This window comes from Notechis scutatus, chromosome 1 (assembly GCF_049901735.1).
Source record: "Notechis scutatus isolate UNSWTSFEM ecotype Mainland chromosome 1, rNotScu1.2, whole genome shotgun sequence".
In the NCBI taxonomy this organism is placed as follows: Eukaryota; Metazoa; Chordata; class Lepidosauria; order Squamata; family Elapidae; genus Notechis; species Notechis scutatus.
The window spans coordinates 69140506-69164833 of NC_142009.1; the positions used below are offsets into that span (position 1 = coordinate 69140506).

At 38.2% G+C, this 24328-nt stretch overlaps 1 protein-coding gene across 3 annotated transcripts in view; it reads right to left on the reverse strand.

Annotated features, from left to right (window-relative positions):
- KIF26B (kinesin family member 26B) overlaps positions 1-24328 on the reverse strand; it is a 337773-nt gene that overhangs the window by 8905 nt on the left and 304540 nt on the right. For all 3 annotated transcript variants that reach the window (XM_087967103.1, XM_026669385.2, XM_087967109.1), the window contains one exon: positions 19056-22431. In XM_087967103.1, coding sequence (XP_087823229.1) covers positions 19056-22431 — 3376 coding nt within the window. The remainder of the gene's footprint in view (positions 1-19055; positions 22432-24328) is intronic.

The following is a 24328-nucleotide window of genomic DNA, read 5'->3' on the forward strand; positions in this document are numbered from 1 at the left end:
ACAAATCTACCAGCATTTTCATATAATCATTGTAACATGACACTTGTCTCTTACAGAGTGCTGGTAGTATGGCAACAAAGGCATGCAAAAGATCATATAGAGCCTTCATTTAAAGGCTAATTGAGAGGAAGGAAGCATTGCAGATAACTTTTGTTTGCAAGACCATTGTTCATTTCATAACACCACAGATAAAATTAGATTCCATTTCATTCAATCTCTACATTTCTTTGAAATATCCTGAGACTCAGGAAAGTGGTGGCTTTTTATCTCCTGTTTATTCTATGCAAGAGAAAAAAAAATCAAAAGTTACAAAATCACATAGCTTTTATTTATTAAACCAAGCTCATCTTACATATATATTCACATAATGTTATAAAATAAAGTAATTCACATTTAAGTGAACTTAAAAATCTGGGCAATGGAAACATACATAGCCCAATTTTCTAAGCAGTCCCTCAGGATGGACTCTTAGTAAAATACTTGCTACTCGGATTTAGAAAAGTGACTTCTTCTGGCAATTGTATAATTGGCAGAAACCAAGTTTCCTTCCAACATTGCAGTATGAATTTTTTTTGCAACTGTAAAAATATGCTATGCATTTTTCCATTCTACTCCTTTTAGTTTTCAACCATTCATATATAATTTAACAGCTAAACATGAAAAAAGAATATTTCAGAATCAAGTTAATTTTTTTAAAAAAAAAAACTTCTAATCAGCAGCTGGTCAGCCTTGTTTGAGCTTGAAAAAAATGTAGCAGGACCAGACGTGGTGACTTTGATGGCAGAACTATCAAGAAGTACCGCAAATAAAGATTAAAGTCGCAACATGAAAAAATATCCCAGAAAAAGCAGTGGAAACCACTTTTTTCTTTCTCTCAAAAAACACCTACATGGATGTGTATATGAAGCCACTAGGAAAAATGCTTGAGTCAAAAGAGACTACTTTTTAGTTAGAGAATCTGAACACTATGTCGAAGCAATATTGCATTTTGAGCAGCATATCTATCTGCATCAATGAGTACAGAGCATCAATTATTTCTTTAAAAGATCCATAGGTTTCCAATACATGTGAAATAATTGTTCAAAAATCTATTATAATTCAACCTTATGGGAAACAGTAAGAGTATCTGTGCTATTGTACTTAACATTGCAGTCTACAATCATTCCTCAATCTGGTGTCCTTCAAATGTTAATTATGATTACTAGAATTCTTACAGGAACTATTTTACATTGTTCAGAGAAGAATTCCAAATACACAGAATATAAGCATGTACAGGATTACAGTGTAAATCTTCTCCCATGTAAGATATTTAAATGATTTATCTAATAGTCCTCACTAAACCTTTTGGTGCCAAATATACTTTAAAAAATGGGAAAGTTGAAAGTAACAATCTCAATAAAATAATACATACTCTAATGTTAGCATTTATTCTTGTCAATAAGGCCAATAAATGGGAAAAAAAATAAAAACATGGGGGAAATTAGTAATATCCTGCATTTGACCAATTCGTAACTTGAGCAAAGACCGAATAAAAATCTAACAATGATCAACTTAAGAAGGTTTGATCCACTCATGCTGATGGATGAGTTAGTGCCTCTAATACAATTGGAATCTGAATATCTTCAAAGATTACCGTGCATGGAGTAATGATTCCCCCATATTCTAAACTGATTTTTTCTATGTTTGGAAGCCTATCATGCTTCACAGAGAATTCAGGCTTTCTCAGATAAAGAACACAAATGACTTTGAGTTTGGTCAGAGCATGACAAAATAAAAGTCAAGGGCAGGTATAATGCTTTCTTGAATAGTTTTTGAAAACCAGTGAAGTTATGGCTATAATTTAGCCCTCCAGTTTGTAGATCATACCAGCAGCCCATCAAAGGAAAAAAAATAGTACATTGCTGTTTTGACAAGGGCATTATGACACAAAAAGTTTCAGGTACAGCATGAATTGAGAAAAGTCTAATTTCCAATACTGTAGGCAACAGAAAAAAAAAAAAAGGAAGGAGAGCAGTTAGTCTCCTTGTCTTAGGGCAAGTGGCATAGGAGCTATATTTGCTTCTCCGCTTAACATAGTGAAAGGGAGAAAAAAAATTATAGATGCCTTTTATCTCTAGCCGAAGGCTATTGCAGTCACAGTCTGAAGAGAGATTAAGATAATTTGGCATGGGGACTCTGAACCAGACTTTAAATTATATCCACTGATTGTTAAAAGTTACTCTTGTACCAGTGAAAAAGAGAACACTGTAAGCGCACAGATTATTTTTCATTCCAAATAATTTAGTTGAGTTTCAGAAATATGCTCACTTAATTTAAGCATGAATTTCTACCAAGCACTGGCAATTTATCATAGAAGTTTGGGGAAAAAAACCTATTTGAAATCCATTGACTAAATCAATTCGTTATCCCTGCATGTATGTACTGAGGCTCATACCACACTATGGACAACTTGGAAGAATATTTGGGGAAACAGCAGATAAACGATAAGAAGAGAGATTCTGGACAAAAACACCTTGTTCTTGGTCAAGGTCTTTTGCTTTTTGTGGAGATGAGTTACGTGCATTTTCTCCTACAAATTGAAGAACGGCTCAAACTAAAACAAAATAAATGTGTTTTTTTTCCAGAAGAGAACAATAGATAGAAAGGTAGTTAAGTAGAGGAAGGAGATGCAGCCTGTTTATTCTGCTTCATCGTTCATGCATTTCAGAATTTTAACAGCTGTAATAAAACTAACTCTGTTCTATTTTCTTCAAAGCCAGTCATTTACCTTTGTGAACTCTGCTGAGCAGAATCCTCTGTACATATATTTGGGTTCCACCTTTTGAACCACATTTGCAAATATTTATTAACGTAGCTGAAAGCAATGAGTAACAATTCCCTACTTCTTACAGAGATAGTGATCTGAAACTCAATCCATTTTAAGTAAGCAGTGGTTAACAAGCTGATTAGTTAGACACTATGAATACAGTGAGACTTAAGGAAAAGAGTTCCCCTGCTTAGAAAGGATTAAAAGCAACTAAGCCCTTTTAAACTCAGTAGGGCGTACTTCTAAGTAGACAAAACTCTCAGTTTATCTGTTTTGCTTAAGATGGATCATTAATATTAGTACTCCACAGTAATTCAGAATCAAGAGTTCACAGAAATTAACAATAATACAAAAATAGATTTTCTGCATAATTCAAGAAGTATCTAGTTCAGCACTTACATATAAAGAGGCTCAACTGGGATGAAACTACACTACCTTTACTACATCAAATGATTCTGAAGAATATATAAAGTGAGATGGTATGGTTTGCAATGGCTGTAATGTATTGATATATGCAACGCCAGGAGATTTGAGAAGGTTCTCATGCATCAGTGTGTCTATTCATAAGATAATATGAGCCATACCAGACAGTTCTCTTACTGCGACTCTAACAATATAAAAAGAGGTCTGTTTGTTTTCAGCTTCCAAAGTTATAAAGCTCCAAAGGCCAAATTGCCCATGAGGAAATTTCATTTAGTGGCCTAACTTGATTGACTATAATTTCTACCACCTGGTTCTGAGAGGATCAAGTAATTCCTTTAGGTGATCTCTTTTGGTCAAAGTCTAGCCAGGAAAGAAATGTAACAATAAATAATGTGATTGTTGCAATGCAGCTGTAGGACCATAACTAGAGGCCTGTTATATGGATTAAATATCATGTAGTAAAAAGAGAAGAGGAACCGAGTTAAATCGCACTGGTGCAGAAGTTTTACAATTTGAGTTTTTCCACACCATTTAGAAATACTGTATAGCTAATCTAATGTTTCTATTTTCATATTAAAAAATTAAAAGAATTCAGAAATACATATTTTTCTCTTGGGACAAAATGACATGGAATGAAAAGCAGAAAGTTCAAGTTATTCCTAACTCTTGTATTTTTTACCCACCCTGTACATAATTCTACAAAGAGTGTAGCAGCTTTGAAATTCTTAGAGTTGTATTACTGAATAGTTGAATATTTGTTTCAAAATGTCAATATATTTTTACTTTGAATAGGGATTTTAAATTCCTATGTGTCCAGCAGATAAATGATACATTTATCCTCTGGATAAGTGGATGGCTTATCTTGGAAAGCTTAAGCAAGGGGCAACAGTCAATACTTGAATAGGAGAACACTAGGGAATCTCAAACTTGTTGGAAAGACAATCCTCCCCAAGAACTCTTTAAATATATCCCAGAAGAAGACTGGGGCAAACCAGATATCATACTGTTGTCAGAAACACTCTACGTTTCTTGCCATCTGCAAGAAACTGCATGCAGATGGCATAAAATCAACTCTGGTAGGACAGAGCTGCTGCCTTCAAATAATGTTAGAACTTTATTCCAGTTTTTCTCCTGTGACTTCATGAGTTATTGAAGTACCAATATGAAAAGGATGACCACTGTCTTGAACCTGAAATGATATGGCTGACAACTAGAGTTTATGGTTCAGCCAATGTAGCAATATCTAATGGATACAATAATAAAGAATATAAAATAAACATGGATTTGAATAAGGATGGTTATCTTTTTTTGATGAATCAAAGATGTATTAATCAGTGGGATTCAAATTTCTTAACAACCGGTTCTGTGGATGTGGCCTAATTTGTGGGTGTGGCTTGGTGGTCATGTGACTGGCTAGGCATGGCTTGTATGTACATATTATAAATATCTATGTAAATATTGAATTTTTTATTTAAAAAGAGCAATTTTTACCCAAAATCAGGCAAAGCAGGCAGGCAGATTGAGTTGCTCACAGAATCACAGATTCATTCAGAGATCTATTTTTCTGCAATTGGCTACCCGAGTCTGTCACATAAAATTTGCTAGCAAACAAACTCACAAAATTAACTCATAACACACCATGTATGTAAATATTGATTTTTTTATTAAAAAAAGAGCAATTTTTACCCAAAACCAGGCAGAGCAGATAGGGAGATTGAGTTGCTCACAGAATTAGAGATTCACTTAGAGATCTGTTTCTGCCATCTGCTACCTGAGTCTTCAGGCTTAGCTCCAATGATTTTCTGCTTTCTAGTTAATGTAAATCTCCCGGCACAGCAGAACAGCTGATGGTTGGGAGGAAAAAAAGGAAAAATAGCAACTTAGCAGGCAAGTTTGATGGCGTGCATGCCAGGTAAGGAGTGAGTGGGTGGGGCGGGGCCAACCAGTAACGCGATTTGCCAGTTCTCCAGCAAGTAGAATCCCATCCCTGGTGAGAGTTCGTTTTGTGCTCGTGTGTAGACCATTTCCAAAAAAAGTTAGCTATGCTACCCGGACAGCTGACAAGTGCTGTGTGCGGGAATGCAATGTTTGAAAATCCTCTTCTTTCCTGCTTTTTCAACCTCAGCTGTGCCGTGCAAAGCAGCTGAGGTTGAAAAAGCAGGAAATGAAGGACAGCCAAGACCCCGGGTGGGCGTATAGGCCAAACAGAACAGCCCTATACCGAATTGGTTCTTTGTCTGCTGCTCTTCAGAGCTACCGGTTCTATAGAATCGGGCTGAATCGGTAGCATCCCACCCCCTGGTATTAATACATATCATTCCTTTATTATGGAAGTACTTAGCATAAATATATGGTTTGCGTCTGAGTAATAACATTGGTCCTTTCATTGAGCTGAATTCTGAGTAAAACCCAAAGAATCATCAAAGCAGTAATCAACATTTTCATTTCAATTGATTTGCCAAGGACAATTTTTTATTTGTGCCAGTTAGTCCATTCAGCCAGGCGCATCTCTCTTGCAATTGCTCTGCCTCCATTCATTAATTTTAAGGCCTGTAAATGAGCTCTACTATCAGGGGGCAGCTCCTCGCTGAACATGGCAGATTGACAAGTAATTTGGGAGAAGTCCCAGAGAAGGCCGTGGTAACAGCAGGCAGCGCCCAGTACTCCAACCTCCCAGTGGTGTATTCTGTTCCCCAAACATTTCATTTCAGTGAGGCTGGATTTCAACTCGTGATTGCTCTGCCAGCTGCCTGATGTTTATGTATCCAGAAATTAGTTTGAGCTGATGATTGGTACAAACATGCTAAATGTTTTTCCTTTTAATGAATTAATACTATTCTTTTTTTTTTTCTTGTCTTCCAAAAGATGAAGCAATTCTGACACACCAGTCACAATTATATTCCTTTAAGTAAATCCAAGCAAGCCAAGTCATCAGATTTTGTTTTTTAAGTGGTGAAGCACTGGCCAACTCAACCATTTTATGTCCCATGGAACTTTGCAGCACATTACTCCATTGTTACTTCCTCTGTTAAAACATGATTGTATTTGAAAATATGGTAGTTAAGTTTGTAAAAAGGATTCATGGGAGAGAGAGGGGGGGGAGGCAGGGAGGGAGAAGGGGGGAGGGAGTGTGGGGAGACAACATCCTACCCTCTAAGCACACGTGTTTGAAGCTCATTTTACCATCTTTACATCCTGTTCAGCTTTCAAGTCTAAAAAGGTCCCTAAGCACCAGATATATAATGGCCTTCTATACTATGAACTTCACTAGAAATGTAAACCTATCCCCCTGTATTATGAATTACCACCTCAATTGCCATTGTCATCAGTTGTGATGAAGAAACTAAAAAACAATTATGCCCACGCTGTTTGGTTCAAGAGGATCTTGGTTTAAAAAGCAAATAACACATGTGGTCCAGTGCAAAGCCAATCATCATTCTTTTGCTTTCTGATTCATCTTAAACAGGAGAGATTCATATATTTTTGGGGGGAGCTGAGAGGAAATTACACACTTCACTGGTTAAACATTTGTATTTTTGCATCATCTGTCAAGGACTTGGGAACTTAATATTCTGCATAACATATTCACTCACTACCTATAGATCTTTTGGATTGCAACTTATTAATTCTAGGTTAGAAATTTTACAGATTCAATTCTGAAAATCTCAGAAGAGAAAATACTTCCTATACTATGGATACTTGAGTTTTTGAACATATTATATTATTGCTTTTCTGTCATCCAAAACCACAAACCTGTGAAATAAGCCATTAAAAAAGAACAAAGGGAAAAGCTTACAGCCTTGTTTTTTAAAAAAACAAAAACAAAAAACAAGGTATCTCCTCTTAAATAACTAACTAATAAACCTGGTTTTCAGAGAGCAAACTGATGAAAATTTTAAGCCATTACAAATGGAGCTGCGGAGTAAATCAGTTCTTTGTAATTCCTCTTTGGATAAGAAAATAACTTGAGAGTGCCCACAACTGCTCCAGTCAGTTGCTCCTTGTGAGAAGACTGCACACAGTAGTTGATGGGTTTACAGCTTTGGGAGATGAGAGAATGCCATCTTCCCTCAAACCATAGTTGGCAACTTTCCAGTCTAGTCATCAGCCTTGGATTTTCCCATCCATAGACTACATACACAACCCTTCTTAGATTTTTGAGGTATGTTTAAATGGCTAAATGTGCTTAGTTGAACAGATTATTCCCATTCTCCCCTGCCCAGTATGCTATATGGACTAAGTGTGTTTAGTTGTCACATCATGCAGTGTAGGCAGGAAAGTTAAAGTTTTGCTTGAAGAGAAAATGTGGCTGGAAACCAGAAGGGCTGGTTAGTGTAAATTAATTGCATTCCTGTACCCTCTCCTACATTTCAGAGCCCATTTAAGGATGAATCAGTCTATGAACACAGTTTTTGTTAAGATCTGTTAAAAACAACAACAAAAGGGGTCATGTTTAACCATACTACTACAACTTGGAAAACTCAAGAATTGGATTCTCTCTGAAAGCAGATATTCAATATAAACTTTTGTAAGCTTCTGTAGCAATGATGTTGAGCTAATCTAGTTCTGACCAATTTTGAGCTTCTCAATTTCACTGGCTAATAACCCCAATAAAACAACCAACCAACCAACCAACAAGCAGGCAGGTCTGAAATACTCTATGGTATACTTTCTCTTTCTGTAATAAGCTGTTTTCTGGACTGGACATAAAGAACCATGTCTTAAAATACCAAGCACACCTCTTTTCTGAACTGTCTTGCGCTAAATTAGTTTTATCGTCAATAATAAATCATTAGTCAGGCAAACCAAGTTATTTGATCTGCCTGTAAAATGGATATGATTGATAAAAAGAAGAGAGTATTTATGAGAGGGAAGAAATAACGAAATTTCTGCATAGCTTTTGAAAGCTGTTTATAATTATATTTACTGCATGCTCAGGAGCTTGCAAAGGGTTGGAAATATCTTGAGGGATAGGAATTGGAACCCAATAAATAACGTGTTGGAAAAACCCAAAGCATTTGTGAAGATTGTTTAAGAGCTTGAGTGATGCCTTAATTGCAGGTCTGCTTCAATTATGATTTTACCACGTTTTTCATCCAAAGTTTATGTCTAACAATGGCATAACTGAAGACAGGATATGCATAATAAGCAAGTGCCCTTTTTGTAAAAAGGCTTATTGTTAGGTATAACATTGATACCAAATATGGTTTGGGTGAATAAATATATAAAACTTAGATATCATGGTTTAAGTGCTTATCACTTTAAGCACAATGCAGCAGGCAATTAGCCGATTAAGGGTGCGGTTAGAAGTTACAATATAAGGAAGCATTAGAAGCTGTCTGCTGCCTGCTGGCTGTCTGTAACTGTTATCTGGCTGTAACTGTCTGCTTGCTGGCTGTAACTGTGTGCTGCTGTAACTGTGTGCTGCTGCGACTAACTGTGATTACTGACTGTGAGTGCCTGAGACTGAACTGTTATTGTTTGCTACTGTTTGCTGAATATCCAGCGTTTGTTTCTCTGGAGAGTGAAACCGGAGGAGGAGAAAATATCTTTATCGGCTGATAAAGATATTGCAAGGACTCTTAACTTGGACTATACTAGTGAGTCTTACTGGATGGAAATACTGTGAATGACTTAATGGACTGAATGACAATGCTTAAACTCTAACTGGATTAAAAACTATTTAAACTACAAACAGTGTTTGTGTTCAGTGTGTGTATACTCTGGGGCCCTTCCGCTCTCCTTTGGCTTCCTGGCTTGACTACTGCTGCAATACTCTTCTAGGGGTTAATCTCTAAAACCCTAACATTGGTTATGGGCCCAGCAGCATAGTCTAACTAACCAGGATATAGCAGAGAGAGTTGGTGTGAGTTGCACATTACTGTAAAAACAAACTGTTTTAATTAGTTTAAAATAGTCAAAATATCTGAAGAGTAATGGCACAAGTAAATTTGTCACAACTGTCCATGATATCCAGGCTGGATGGAACAAACTATGTTTCATGGTCAATGAAATGTAGTTTACTTTCACGCAGAGAAGGTTTGTGGGACATTATAGCAAACCCACCAGATGTGAGTAGCTGGGATCCTGCTAATGATGATGATAACGAAAAGTTACAAGACTTTAAACTGAAGAATGAGCAGGCTTTATGCATCATAGGACTGACTCTCTGTGATCAGCAGCTTGTCCATATTCGTGGAGAAGAAAATGCTGCAAACTGCTGGGAGAACCTCAGGAAGATTTATGTTCGGGACAGTGTAGGAGCACATATAAATCTTACACGGAAGCTTTTTCAACGCATCTTCAGAGGAATGGAGATATGTTAGTTCATTTAAACTGTATGAAGAGCATTTTTCAAGATTTGCAAGAAAAAGAGCTTATATTTAATGAACTGCAACAAGTCTACATAATATTATCTTCATTAGATCAAAGCTATGATGACTATGTGACTTCGTTAGAGGTATTGCCAAAAGAAAGCCTCTCATTAACCGAGATTACAGGCAGGCTACTAGAAGAAGCCAGAAGAAGGCGTGAGCATGACGAGCTGAGAGAAGATAAGAAAGAAGAGAAATTATCTTCAAAGCTTGAAAGAAACCAGCAAAGCAAAGTAAAGCACCTGGAAGAAGAGAATTTATCTTCGACGGCATACACAATTAAAAAGTGTTTTAATTGTGGAGGCAGAGGACATTTGGCAAGATTCTGCAAAAAGAGAAAAGCCAGAATGTAAAAAGCCAAAGAAAGCATTTGAACTAGCCATGTTTAGCAACTCTGATGTGAAGAATAATTTATGGGTGGTTGACAGTGGCGCATCCCACTGCATCACAAGAGATAAGACAAAATTTATAAAAATGTCTAAAAGCTCTCAACATATATCTCTTGCAAATGGCTGGAACCTGAAAGCGAAAGGTCAAGGTTTTGCACGTTGTCCGTACATAAACCAGGATATAAAAATGTTGTATGTACCGCAACTAAAGTTTAATTTGCTTTCAGTAAGGGTATTAGATAAATTAGGTTATGTAATTACTTTTAAAGATAATAATTGCATAATTGAAAAGATAACAAAAGGGTAACTGCAGCTTTAAATGGAACATTATATGTATTAGATAATAGTAAGAAAGGGAGGCTCAAACTGTATTTAATAATATAAAGCCTCATGATGAATGTATCCATTTATTGCATAGGCGTTTGGGGCATGTAAATTTTTAAAATGCTAAAACGTACAGTTGAGTTATCTGAAGGAATAAGGTTAAAACATTGTGATAAATATTTGCGTTGTAATGTTTGCTGTGAAGATAAGAGCAAAGTATTGCCTGCAAATAGGCTAAATGGTTTCAAAACAAAAGAACCTTTAGAAGTGGTATTTGCAGACATAATAGGTCCAAAGAAACCCAGTATGGGAGGTGCTAGATATATACTGAGCATTATGGACCATTATTCTAGATATGGGTTTTGCTATTTAATGAAAAGCAAAACTGAAACATATCAACATTTTTTCAATTGGCTTAGGTTTGCTGAAAGAAAGTCTAAACGGCAACTGATAACCCTGGTGACAGATAATGGCACGGAATTTATTAATAACAAATTCCAGAACAGACTTAAGGTAGCTGGAATAGAGCATAAGAAGTCTGCTCCATACAGGCCAGAACATAACGCTTTTATTGAAAGAAGAGGCCAAACACTACAGGCAATGGTTAGAACAATGTTAAATGATTCTGGGTTACCTGATTCTTTGTGGGGGAGGCTACAATGTGTGCTAATAACATATTGAACAACGTTGTTAATACAACAACAGGTGAAATACCATTCACCAGATGGCATGGCAGGAAACCTGACCTAAGTTACCTGCACACATTTGGTGCACCAGCATGGGTGCATATTCCTGCACAACTCAGAAAAAAAGGGCAACATAGAGCTAAAAGATTTTTCTTCGTTGGTTATCAGGCAAACCATAGGGCATATAGATTTTGGGAGAAAGGCACATCTAAAGTGTTATGTAGTGCTAGTGCCCAATTTCTAGAACATGAAGGATGGGAGAAATTAGAACAGGATGCCAATAAAGATGTAATTATTGAATCCTATAGAAATCCCATTAATTATCCCTGTAATTTTAAAAATAAAGTAAAGAGACAAATACAGGATGAAATAGTGCCCATAAAGGAAGAAACAGATTCAATAGCTGAACAGGATGAGGAAGATGAACAGGTAGTAGTTCAACAAAGTCCTCCTGTAAGCCCTGTAATTCCCAGAAGAACTACACGTATATCTAGACCGCCTGATAGGTACCAGGCTAACACAGTGTGCCAGATTAATGAAGTTCCTAATTCTGTTGAAGAAATTAAAAAGTATCCTAATAAGGAAAAAGTAAAATGGTATGCAGCAATGAATAAGGAACTGAATTCATTAAGTGATATGAAAGTGTATGAGAATGCCAAATTACCTGCAGGAAAGAAATCCATTGGCTGCAAATGGATATTTAAGGTAAAAACAGATGAGGATGGTAATTTAATCCATAAGGCAAGGTTAGTAGCCCAAGGTTTTAGGCAGAATGCTAATGACTATGATGAGGTGTTTGCACCTAGTCTTAAGGCAGCAACCTTGAGAGCAGCTTTAGTGTGGGCAGCTAATAAAAACTATATAGTTAACCATTTAGATGTGGAAACTGCTTACTTGCACGCCCCATTAAAACATACTATTTACATGAAAAAACCTGTTGGTATTAAAAGTGAAAATAAGGATAATAATGATTGTTGGTTGTTAAAGAAAAGTCTCTATGGTCTTAAACAATCAGGCTATGAATGGAACCAGTATATTGTAAAGGAACTAGACAATATAGGATTTAAAGCTGGTTTAGCCGATCCATGTCTGTTTAAGAGGGAGACAAATGGGAAAGTATCATTATTATTACTGTTCACAGATGACATTGCATTGATAACTGAAACTAATGATGAAGCAAATAAAATAATAGCATCATTAGGAAAGAGAATAAAGATCAGCAATTAGGGAGATAAAGAAGTATCTCGGTTTGAATATAAAGAAAACACGGAAAGGTTTTAAGATATCTCAGGAAGATAAGATAAGCAAATTGCTAAAAGATTACAAGATGGAGCTTTGTAAGCCAGCTAAGACTCCAATGAGTCAGGAGTTTAGCAACACTGATGTACAAAGCCCTGAGTTTGATAAGGTGATTTATCAATCTTTAATTGGTAGTTTGAGTTATATTAGTAATTGGTCTAGACCAGATATATCGTACTGCGTGAATCAGTTGGCTAGATTCAATTCTGCACCATGTGAAAGACACTGGAATGCAGCTAAGAGGATATTAAGATATCTTAAAAAGACAATGAATTATTCATTGTATTTAGAACCAAAGGGTGATTTAATTTTGAGTGCTTATGCAGATGCTAGCTTTGCATCAGAAAGAGACACTAGAAAGTCGACTTCAGGAACAGCCATAATGCTGGGTAATACATTAATAGGCTGGAAGTCAATAAGACAACAGCATATAAGTTTGTCTACTATGGAGGCAGAATTCTCCTGTTTATCATTGTTATGTACAGAGTTAATAATGTATAAACAAATGTTAATTGATATAGGTATAACAGTAGATTATCCTATAATTATACATGAAGATAATCAGGCAGCAATTCAAATGGCCACAAATATTGGAGTAAAAACAAGGAGCAAGCATACAGATCTAAGATACCTAAACGTGAGACAATCTGTAAGAAGTAAGATGATTCAGCTAGAGTACTGTATGTCGGAGGACAATTTAGCTGATAATTTTACTAAAGCCCAAGGTGCCAGTAAGCACCAGGAGAGTTGTGAAAAATATGGGATAAGATTGTAAGGTATTATATATTTATATCACCCAAAAGGGGAGTATGTTAGGTATAACATTGATACCAAATATGGTTTGGGTGAATAAATATATAAAACTTAGATATCATGGTTTAAGTGCTTATCACTTTAAGCACAATGCAGCAGGCAATTAGCCGATTAAGGGTGCAGTTAGAAGTTACAATATAAGGAAGCATTAGAAGCTGTCTGCTGCCTGCTGGCTGTCTGTAACTGTTATCTGGCTGTAACTGTCTGCTTGCTGGCTGTAACTGTGTGCTGCTGTAACTGTGTGCTGCTGCGACTAACTGTGATTACTGACTGTGAGTGCCTGAGACTGAACTGTTATTGTTTGCTACTGTTTGCTGAATATCCAGCGTTTGTTTCTCTGGAGAGTGAAACCGGAGGAGGAGAAAATATCTTTATCGGCTGATAAAGATATTGCAAGGACTCTTAACTTGGACTATACTAGTGAGTCTTACTGGATGGAAATACTGTGAATGACTTAATGGACTGAATGACAATGCTTAAACTCTAACTGGATTAAAAACTATTTAAACTACAAACAGTGTTTGTGTTCAGTGTGTGTATACTCTGGGGCCCTTCCGCTCTCCTTTGGCTTCCTGGCTTGACTACTGCTGCAATACTCTTCTAGGGGTTAATCCTCAAACCCTAACACTTATGTTTATATTAGTTTAGATTCAAGAGAGTACTTTGGGAGATTGTATGTGTTGAAATGTAGCAATATAACATCAAAAGACTGATTCCCCCTCTGTGCTATGCTGATTACTTTGCAGCTACCCATTGCTCCTTACTACCATATTCCTTTCTTCTGGTAAAGTGGCTGCTTTGCTTTCTTCTCCAATCTTTTCTGCAATTTGCCTCTAGGGTCAGGAAAACAGATTCCTCCCCCCTCCCCCCACCACTTATAACTCTTTGATCAGCAGACACATTTTGTGCAGAAGCAGAGAAACCTATAGATGGTTTAACACAATCATAATAATTCACTTCCCACAATGTCTAAAAAAAAGTAACTAAAAGCATTATATGACATTTCAGTTTTGCACTGCTGCAATAATACTATAGTTTGACCACATTTCCTCCAGTGTTATAAAGGAGCAGTGTGAAGTCACTTCTGTCTGTCATTATCATCGCCCCCCCCCAATGCTCACAGTTCACTTAGATAGTTTGATTTTCCAAAGTCAGACTGAGTACATAGCTGCTCTCAATATTACAAAGATCTCCCAAGTATTGTAGGTAATCATCCTTTAGGCCCTAGAGATCACTTTTCCATCTCAAAGGATCTCAGGTATTGAGTAATTTACTTACAAAAAAAGAAAATTTTGAGGAGGCAGTGAGGCAAGAGTAATTGTTTTCACAAACTGATGGAGCTTCAAAAAGTAATGGGGAAATTTAACAACGTTAGTGATTTGCTTAAAAGTCTTTGTGGCCTTTTTTTAGTGGGAACTGATGTCGATTCATATTGATCATGCCTGACAGCTAGCATTTCTGTTAATAATATTCATAAATAAACCAGACAAGGCCACCTGACCTGAAATGAACATATTAACCACATCATATTCATTATGGCAATGGGTATTCATGACAGGAAATCAGGTAAGTTCCAGTACTCTCCATAGCACAGGTTAAAATAGTATCCAACTGAAAATGCTGTGCTTCCTGATTTAAAAAAAAATCACCTCTTTTTATAACTTGATACAAATCAAGGGAAGGAGATCACTCTTGAAAAGGGGAAAAACTAAAAAGCACTACACTTTTCATCCAAATTCAGTGTAAGCTCAGCTTAATCTCGGTCAGTTCTGCAGTCATTTTTTGTTTTTATTATCTCATAAATCTGTTGACATAAAAAAGAATGTGCTTTCACCATCTACGCTTTTTACTGTAGGGGAAAAATACAAAGAAAATATGCTGGGAAGCAATAGATCATATCAATTCACAAGCCAGTTTCAGGGAGGGGGGAAGGAGCCTTTGTCCTGATTTTTTTTAAAGCATTTAATGCATTAACAATTAAATACAACTTGTTATCTGTAAATTAGAAACAGTACAGAGAATTCAAAGGACTGGTCCAAACAGCTACCTTCTAACTCAAGATTCAGGTTTAATCTTGCTCGCCCACTGCACACTGCTTTCTTTGCACAATTCAGTCAAGATGAACTTTACACATTATGCTGAAGATCAATAGATGCAAACTCTATCAGGGTAACAGGCCAAGCAATTCGCAGAGAGTCTGCTGCAAGGGACCTCAAGGGTCAAGCCATCTAAATTCCTGCATTATGCCAAGATTTGCTAGACCTAAACCACCCTTGACAAATGCTTATTATGCTCTTCTAAATTTTGCTGACAGAGAAACTTACTCCGTAAGCACACCCATGTAATTGGTCTATGCCAAGCAAGAGATATACATCCAGTGTCACTATAGGTTGATATCAAATGCCTTGGTTTTGGTTGAGAATCTGAGAACAAGGAGAGCAAAGGATTGTGGCATCAACATGGGATGGCTAGCCTTTTTTCTTTTATCAGTGGAATTATTGGTAGAAATACGGAACTGCATTTTCTGTCCAGCCTACTTTTTGTTCAGGAACATATTTATTTACATTCTAGATTGCTATCTTCTAGCATCATAGGAAACTAGTAAGCTGTTCTACTGGTGGCATTAATTTTACCCTCCTCCATGACTCCTTCCACAAGAGTACAATTACTCTACATTATAATATGCATCTTCATTTGCTGATGTAGTAAACTTTCCTTGTTGAATGGCAGTTTCTTGCAGATCATAAATGCAACTGCAGCATGAGAGACTACCCAGGATGATGCACCTCACCTCACTTTTTCCTATTAGGAAGCAATTACAAATGGTGCCAATAGGGTATATGCATTTTATGTCTCTCTCATCAAAGGTGGCTTGAAAACCATTTTCTGGAGGAAGGTGGTACAGCTGAGAGTCAATATAGTCAATTTTCCTCCTGCTGAAGGGGGAAAGGACATATTTCTCACTCCCCTTCCATATACTGAACTAGTTTGACACCTGTGCTTCGCTACAAAACTATGTGGTCGGGCTTAGGTTGTTTTTTTTTGGGTGTGTGGGGGGAGAAACGGAACATTCTGCCTCTGCCTACCAGCATCCATCAGTCATCTGGCTAGCATCCTGTCAGTGTGTGAGAGAGTTGTGGGCTGTTTGGAAAGTGAAACTGTGTGAGCAAAGAGACAGCAAGCCTGGGCAGCTGGGCATAGCTTAGCTCAACTGTTCTGTACTAAAGCTGGTGGCTGCTGTGAAACTAAAACTGAAACTCCTCTCCTCTGCTTGCGTTTTGCATTTGGAACAGATTTCTTTTCAGGTGGAGAGGGGGAGTAGAACTTAGCATCAGAGCATGTTAATCATAATATATGAAATACTAATGCTTTAATGGTCATTTCAAAAAATCCTTTCTTAGTGAGCACCCAGAAGTCAAGAGGAACATACGTGCCAAATTTCAAATTTGTAGGCTTTACGTACTGGAGATTTTGGGATGATGCATGAGTGATATTTCGCTTTTATATACATAGATGACATTGCTTTCTTTGAAAGGGAATTAACTGAACAGTCGATACTGTATGGGTTTATGGATTTATGGATTTCAACCAATATGCTGAACTATGAAATAAAGATTTGTTTTGATGTGAAGTTCTAGGGATTGCAGAGAAGCTAAAACCTTTAGCTGCCTGCAACATGCTGTTGGCAGAATATAGGAACAAGCATAAAATTTCTTCTCTGACTGAAGCCTCTATAAATTAATCTACAGGGGGTCTTGTTTTGTGTTTAGGACTGTTTGCCTGCAGGAAGCTACCAGTAACAGTAGAAATGGGCTTTTTCAATGTATTGCATAATGCTAATTCTTCATTTTAAAAAGGCCATACTTTTGGCCATGTGCTTGGTCAACAATGTGCAGAATTGTATTTTATATGCCAAATGTAAAATACAGAATTACATTTTATGTGCCAAATTCCCTCCATTTGATTCGAATTTGAACCCCAATGGAAGAATTAATTTCTCCCTCCCCAGGGCCTGATTTGGAGTGGAGTCTCTATATATGCAGTTTACTTTTAAGTTAGTCTCATTGTTGATTGATGTATTGCCCCTAGAAATAGGATTTGGTAGATCAAGATTTACGTAGTTTCATCAATTCATTCAAGCAGAATTCAAATCTGGCAGAAATTGACCAATGGATCATTGCTGGAGGTGATTTGATTTCTCTGGGAATAATTCAATGTTTTATGAATCAGTTTGGTGTAATGATTAAGGCATTAGGCTAAAAACCAGGGAACCATGAATTCTAGTTCTGCCTTAGGTCACAAAGGCTGTTGGGTGACCTTGGGCCAGTCACTTTCTCTCAATCCTAGAAAGAAGGTAATGGCAAACCACTTCTGGAATACCTTGCCAAGAAGAAAATTAAAGTCATTTAGAGACGAAAGAATTGGGTACATTTCTTCACTCGACAGCCAACCTAAAAAACATTTACTTCTTCTTTGCCCTTCTTTTATTAAGAATGAAAGACCAGTCTGAATCATCATCATAACGTATGGGCAGATGGTGAGGGGAAAACTGAGTCTTAGGCTGCTCTTAGAAATTGTACAATGAACAAAAAGGATATATGGGGTTTATGTGATGGAATGTCTTTGGAAATCAGAGGAGGCAAGACAGTTAAGGGAAAAAACCAGGGGCCATTGTAGGAGATTCTTGATTCCAGGGAAGAGGAAGCAGAAGAAACTCAGAGTAACTCTCCTTTAACTACACTAGGAATATGTCGCATGGAAGCATCCCTTTGATAGGCTTTTAATATACAGTTGCACTTCTCTACTAGCAATAAAGATCTTTGTAGGACCCCGGTGAATATTTCTTGAGAGCTTGACAGTTTATTAACATGTTTGACCTGTCAGTCACAAATAAAAGTCGCCATTAAACATAAAAGTATACAGATCTTTCATTTTGTTATCGTTCAAATACAACCACCCTATTTTCTTTGGTCACTATGAAAGACATTTCATTTGAATTTCATTTACTGAAAGTCTAGCATACTTTGAAAGATTCTTGAACTTGAAATAGGTTACAATAACAATCCCACAATTCCTAGTCAGCCCTATGATTAGAAATGATCAGAACTGTTGTCTCAGCATACCTGAAAGGCACAAGGTTGGCAACAGTTGTTTTAGTAGACAATGTTTTGGTCTTCCTCAATTTACCACAGTGAGTCTCTTCCAAGTAGGAAATTCCATTTTCCCCCTCAGAAGAGACCCTTGCCTTGTTGAAATGCATCCACCCAAAGACCTGGGTGGTCCTGATCTGGGTGGTTCAAAATCTGGGTGGCCTATTAGCATTTTGTAAGCTCCAAATAAGCTAATATAAAGAGAAATCTCGTCAAAACTATTATGTTCCACTGTCATTGTTGTTATTAGTATATATGTTAATATTTCTTTTTGTTCTCTCTCTCTAAATATATATACCCCCTCCCCCACACAATTCGTAAGCACTGAAGACCTGCCTGTTTCCTAAGCATTAAGGCCAGTTAGGCAAGACTGTTATGGATGGGGTTTTAGGACTGAAATGTATGATTTACCTCAGGGCATCATGGGTTATTGTTTTTAATTGTTGGTTTTTTTAAATCTTTGTATGCTACCAAGAGTGTGAGGCAAGCGGCCATATAAAATCTCTTGATTAATTTATGAATTAATTTCAAGAAAAGACACTGCATTTCCTGGCTGCCTCAATTCCAAAGTGTCAGGATGCAGCATCAGAGTTCTATATAATAGAACTCTCTATATACAGGAACTATATACTCATATTCTGACTTTGTGCACTGCCACCATTAGGCACAATTAATTACTATTTCCCCCCATTGCTGAATGCTACCCTTGCCATGTGGCACAAGTCTAACTTACTTGGAAGCTCAACTTGCCATTTGGAGAGCTTTTCTCAAGACAACCGCTGGGGACATACCTGTATTTGAACGTTTTTTGGGGGTTTTAAGACTTCGGCACCTGCCGCTGATGGAGCTACTGTTCTCACTCATAGAGTCTTGTGCGGAAGAAGTACTTCCTGTGGCTTCACTGTCTCTGATCATGCTTTCATATCCACTGCTTCCTCCACTGTGGTAGAACAGAGCTGTTTTCCCCATGGCTGGAGGAAGCTCCCCACTCAGGACACTGCTGTTGTCACTTCCGTGGCCACTGCTGCAGCGATGAGGCTTCCTAGGAGGTGTGATCTTGCTGTATGGTGAAGGAAGCAGGTAAACAGGGGGCTTCTTGTCCCCATGAGTGCTGCTGCGTTCATCTGTGTCCGAGTTCCTGCACAGCTGCATTCCTCGGGTGCCAGCGTTTCCTTGCAGCAGTTCTGAAATCCTCCCATTAACAGCTCTGAGGGGCAATTTAGAAGAAAGACCAGAGCTTCGGTTCCTGCTAAGAGACTGAGTTGACCACGACATGTTTTTTCCATTTGGAGGCAAACTTGAACTCTGTCCCACTGACTGAGGAAGGGACTTGGTTGAAAAGCTAAGGGTTTTGGTAGTGGAGGCAGCCAAACTTCGAGCCTTTGGACTTGCCGAAAGGAGCTTGCTCACAGCAGAGATCTTTGATTGACTGGCTTTTGGGGAAGCTCCTACAGACTGGGAAAAGCCCGAGTTTGTTGGGGAAGACATTGCATTGCGGTTGAGGCTTCTGCTGGCTCGGGGCATGGTGGTGTCTTTCCCAGTGTTCATCTTGGAGCTGACAGAGGACAGGCTTTCTGCCCTTTCCAAGGACAGGCATTCGTAATGACTTCCATTAGACCTTCCAAGAGAATTGGTTCTGCTAGCCAACTGTTCCAGTTTTGCGCTAAATAATTTACTACTGCTATTGCTTCCACTCTCCATACTAGAACCCTTTTGTTTCCCACTCAGTTCATCAGGAAAGCTAGCCAAAAAAGAGGGTGGGTGGTTGGAAGGACTGCTGGTACTACTGCTACCAGCACTGTGCTGTGGACTGGCTCTATTCTTCTGGTCAAGGCTAGATTTCCTCACAGGAGGTAATGGTGGTGTTCCTTTGGGGCGGGTCAGAACACCATGCTTGGGAGAAGCTACCTTTCTTTCCAAGCTGGCTTTCGATGTCTGGGATGACACGGAAGAGCTCATTCCACCACTCTCCTCAATGTAATGATAGGACATCACATCCAATTCCTCCAGCTTGTTGGTCTTCTGGAATCCTCTACCATTTTTCAAATTCTCTGTAGAATGAAGGGGGCTGTGGGTTGCAGAACCCACTTCACATTCACCTACAATCCTCCTTGGGTTTTCAGTTCCTGGTGAACTTGAATTCTCTCCGCTGCTGCTACTGAACCTGTCAGCAGAATTTTGTTTCTTATTTTGCCCAGGTACTGTTTCAGCCTTGAGACCGTGTTCATTTTTTATACTATCCTCCCTCTTTAGCCAAGGATCATCGAATTTTAGGTCTTTCCTTGCATTGGATTCTTTTCCCTCATGAGGATACAGAGTTCTGGCTGCTGCTGATGCTGCTGATATGGTCTCACTACTTTCTTGGGCTTTAAAAGAATTAACAGCAATACATGGGAATACTGTAATGTTAGTCTTCATTGGAATGAATTCTTCGCAACTGCTTACACTTGTAGGGTTTGATATTGTGACAGTAGTCTTTTCCATGGCTGATATTTTACAGCTTCTGATGGGAGACAATTTATTAATATTTCTGTCAACCCCTTCTGGCAACACAAACATATTTTCAGTACAACGATTTTGCTTGTCATTGATGCAAACTGCACCATTATTCTGAATTGCTTTTGCAAGTTCAGAAGGAGGAGCTTCTGCCATTGCTTCTCCATGGCCATAGCATGCCTGTGCTGTGAAACTGTGGCATGACTGTTCACCATCACTCCCAGTACTCATTTCACTCAGCCATGAGCTGATAGAGGAACGTCTACTTTCAACTTCTTCGGTTTTGTCCACCGGTCTCATTTTTGGAAGAGGCAGGAACTGGGTAATGCTTACTTCAGAAATAGGAGCTGTGCTGGAGTAGCACTCAAGATCTTCACTAATACTGCTGATAATGCTAACTGGTCTAGACCCGGAAGCCAATGCTTGTACAGAACAGTCACTGTTAAAACTGATGATACTTGTTGGTCGCCCATTTTCCAAAACTCCACTAATGGTCAGCTCTTCAACTAGGGTAAATACCAGCTCATCTTCCCCATTAAGTTCTAATGGCTGCTGCACTGTGACCATAGTTGTGCTCAAAATCTCCTGCTTTGACTCTGGAGAAAGAGATTCTTGTTGCTGCTCTACATTGTCAATCATCTCCCTGTAATCAATGTTGCCAGAAGAAAGTGACTTTTTCAAAAGTTGAGGACTCATTCCAATGGGAGGGGTGCGGATCTCCGACTGCATCAGAGATTCACTGGATACCATACCCGAATCTTTGCTTAACGATGATGGTGGAGGTGCCGGGTTGGGCAATACCCCTTTCTGAGTATAAACTTTGCATCTCTGAGAAGGAGAAGCTGGTGGTTTGTAATCAGAGGCCTTTGAAAGGCTTGCAATTCCAAGCCGTGGTGATCCCATTGGCCGTGGCTTGCTTTCAATGAAGCCACAGCTATTAAGGCTTTCTCGACTGCTTTGCAGGTCTGTGCAGTGAGGTTGTTGACAACTGTGAAACTGACTACTAGGACTGCCTATAGCATTCCAATGGATCTGAGGAGTGGAAATCTCATTAAGCATCCTACTGTGAACAGGGGACTGGCCTCCCTGGATTTTGCTAACTGCAGCGTTTAAATTTTCCTTGGCATCGTTATTAGGTTCCTGGCAGACCACCAAGTCATCTTCCCTGCTTGGCTCTGATGGACTACGATGCTCTGCCTCTTGGACTGATAAAGGACATTTAGTCACAGGGTCTGAGTTGAACTGAACTGGTACTTCTTCGAAAAGAAATCTGTCTGTCTCTTCACTGCCATCAATGCAGTCTAACCTCTCTTGGAGTTCTGCAAATGTATTGCACTTCAAGCAATCTCTTTCAGGGGCTGTCTCGTTCATTTCTTCCAACTTGACTTCATTTTTAGTTTTCTGAAGAGCAGGAACTATAGGGACAAAATCAGGGGGGCCTTCGTTGTCAGTCAACTCCTTATCAGAAAGAGCTGTTCCATTAGGGCCAACATAAATGACAGTGTCACATGACTGTTCACTGCTGGAAGAATAATCTGGGTCACTGGACAAATGAAGAATCGGGAAGTCTGGATCAACAACATTCCGTGAATGGAAAGGTCTAAGTTGGGTTGGTCTCCTCATCCTCCCTTCTTCACAAGAGCTTTCTCCTCCAGAAGAGCTTGATGTGTACTAGAAATCAGAAGAGAGAGATGAAAAGTTAGAAGTCCAAAAAATGCTTTCCAGAACCAATGCACTCAAATAAGCAGTGATGTCTTCTAATATTTGGAATGCCATTGTGTCTCATTCAGGATAAGTCTTTCCCAGTCTGATGCTCTCAGTTATAAAATATTCAACTATAATGCTCAATGGGAATTTTGGCAGTTCTGGACCCAACACATGTGGAGGGTACTTGAATGGGAAAAAGTGCAGTAATTTGTCAACGCGTATTAGGGACTATCTCCACAACACTCATGCTGTCTGATGTCATGGAAAAAATGGTCAAATCCTTACAGCATACAACTGCACAGATTGCTTGGGCATTTTAAGCAGGTCCACCCGCACGCATGCACGCACATGCATGAAAACACACACACACACAGACTTTACTGCTATTTAGGATAGCATCATCATGAGTAAAAAATAATTTTGATGTGAAAGGAATACTAATTGATTTCAAGCATTCTAATTCTTTAGTGAATTCTACACATTCATTATAACATTTGCAAACATTAGCATTATCAGATGCACAGAGAAGCAACATGATTCTCAGAAGTCAATCTAAAGTTATCTTTTCAGCCACTCACTATCCCTCAATACAATGATATTACAGAGTCAAACATTGTGCAGCCTAGTTAAAAAAAAACACCAAAATTACACTTACTAGATGACTTAATGAGTCATACTTTTGACCCTGTTGCTTAAGTGCATAACTTGGGAAAGTTCTAATAATGCTGAAAGATGATAGCAGCTGATCTTGTTGTTCTGTGATGCTTTCAAATCTTGCACACTATCTGCTTCTCCAATAGAGAGCTTTGACTGGATCTCATATAAGACTCAAAATACTGATTGATTTGTTATGCCTATAATTAGCCAGGTGAAGATGCTTCCTTAGGAGAAAAAAATATCTTGACCTTTCTACTCTTAAGATATGGATTTTGTTTTGCTCACTTTCAACAACCACATAATCCCCAAGAGGTACCAGAACATTTGAAAATGAAGATAATTCACTCTTACAAAAAAAAAAAAAATCTCTTAAGTGCTTCCAGCTAGCACTTGTAACAGAAACACTGATAGGAAATGTTGGAACTGTTGAAATTAAGGCAAGATCAGGAAGACAAGAAAGATCTCTGCTAGAATTGTCCTCAAACTGGTCAAATCTGAAAACAGTCTGAGGTGCAAATTACCTCTTGAAAAGTTTACCTGGCACTGCGTCTGGATTTGTACACAGATCCACAATATAGCATTTCTTAAACAGCAATAAACTGCATGGGAGAGTTTCCAGAAGGTATTTTTTTTCTCTAACCATAATTATGAAAATAATCATTTATTTGCTTACTTGACTTAGATGCCAGCCAACCCCATTCAATTCTGAGCTAAATAATTTAAAAGAAAACCTTGATAAACCTGAAAAGTTTTGAAACAAAATGGTTGGATCAATAAAGCAAACCTGAACTGTTTAGGGTACAATAACAGAAGACCCATTTGAAGAAAAAGCAGAGCATTTTGAAGGAAATAACACATTACTAATTACATGGGGATGGTCTGTTACAGTTTATGGTTATGTGGGAGCCAATGATATAGGAAATGATACAGTGTGTGAAAGAAAGAATGGATTCAATTAAATATCAACACACTCTAGATGTCTCTCAGTCACTGAAGAAATTGAATCTGAAAAGAAGTTGGATGTTTCAACAGGACAATGATCTGACTCCAACTTTTTCAAAATCAGCCATAACATACTTGCAGGAAAGAAAGATAACCATTTTGGAATGGCCTTCACAGTCCCCAGAGTTGAACAAGATTAAAAATATGTGAAAAGATATCAAACCTAGAGTATGTGCAGGGAGAACTTAAGAGTGTATCTGAG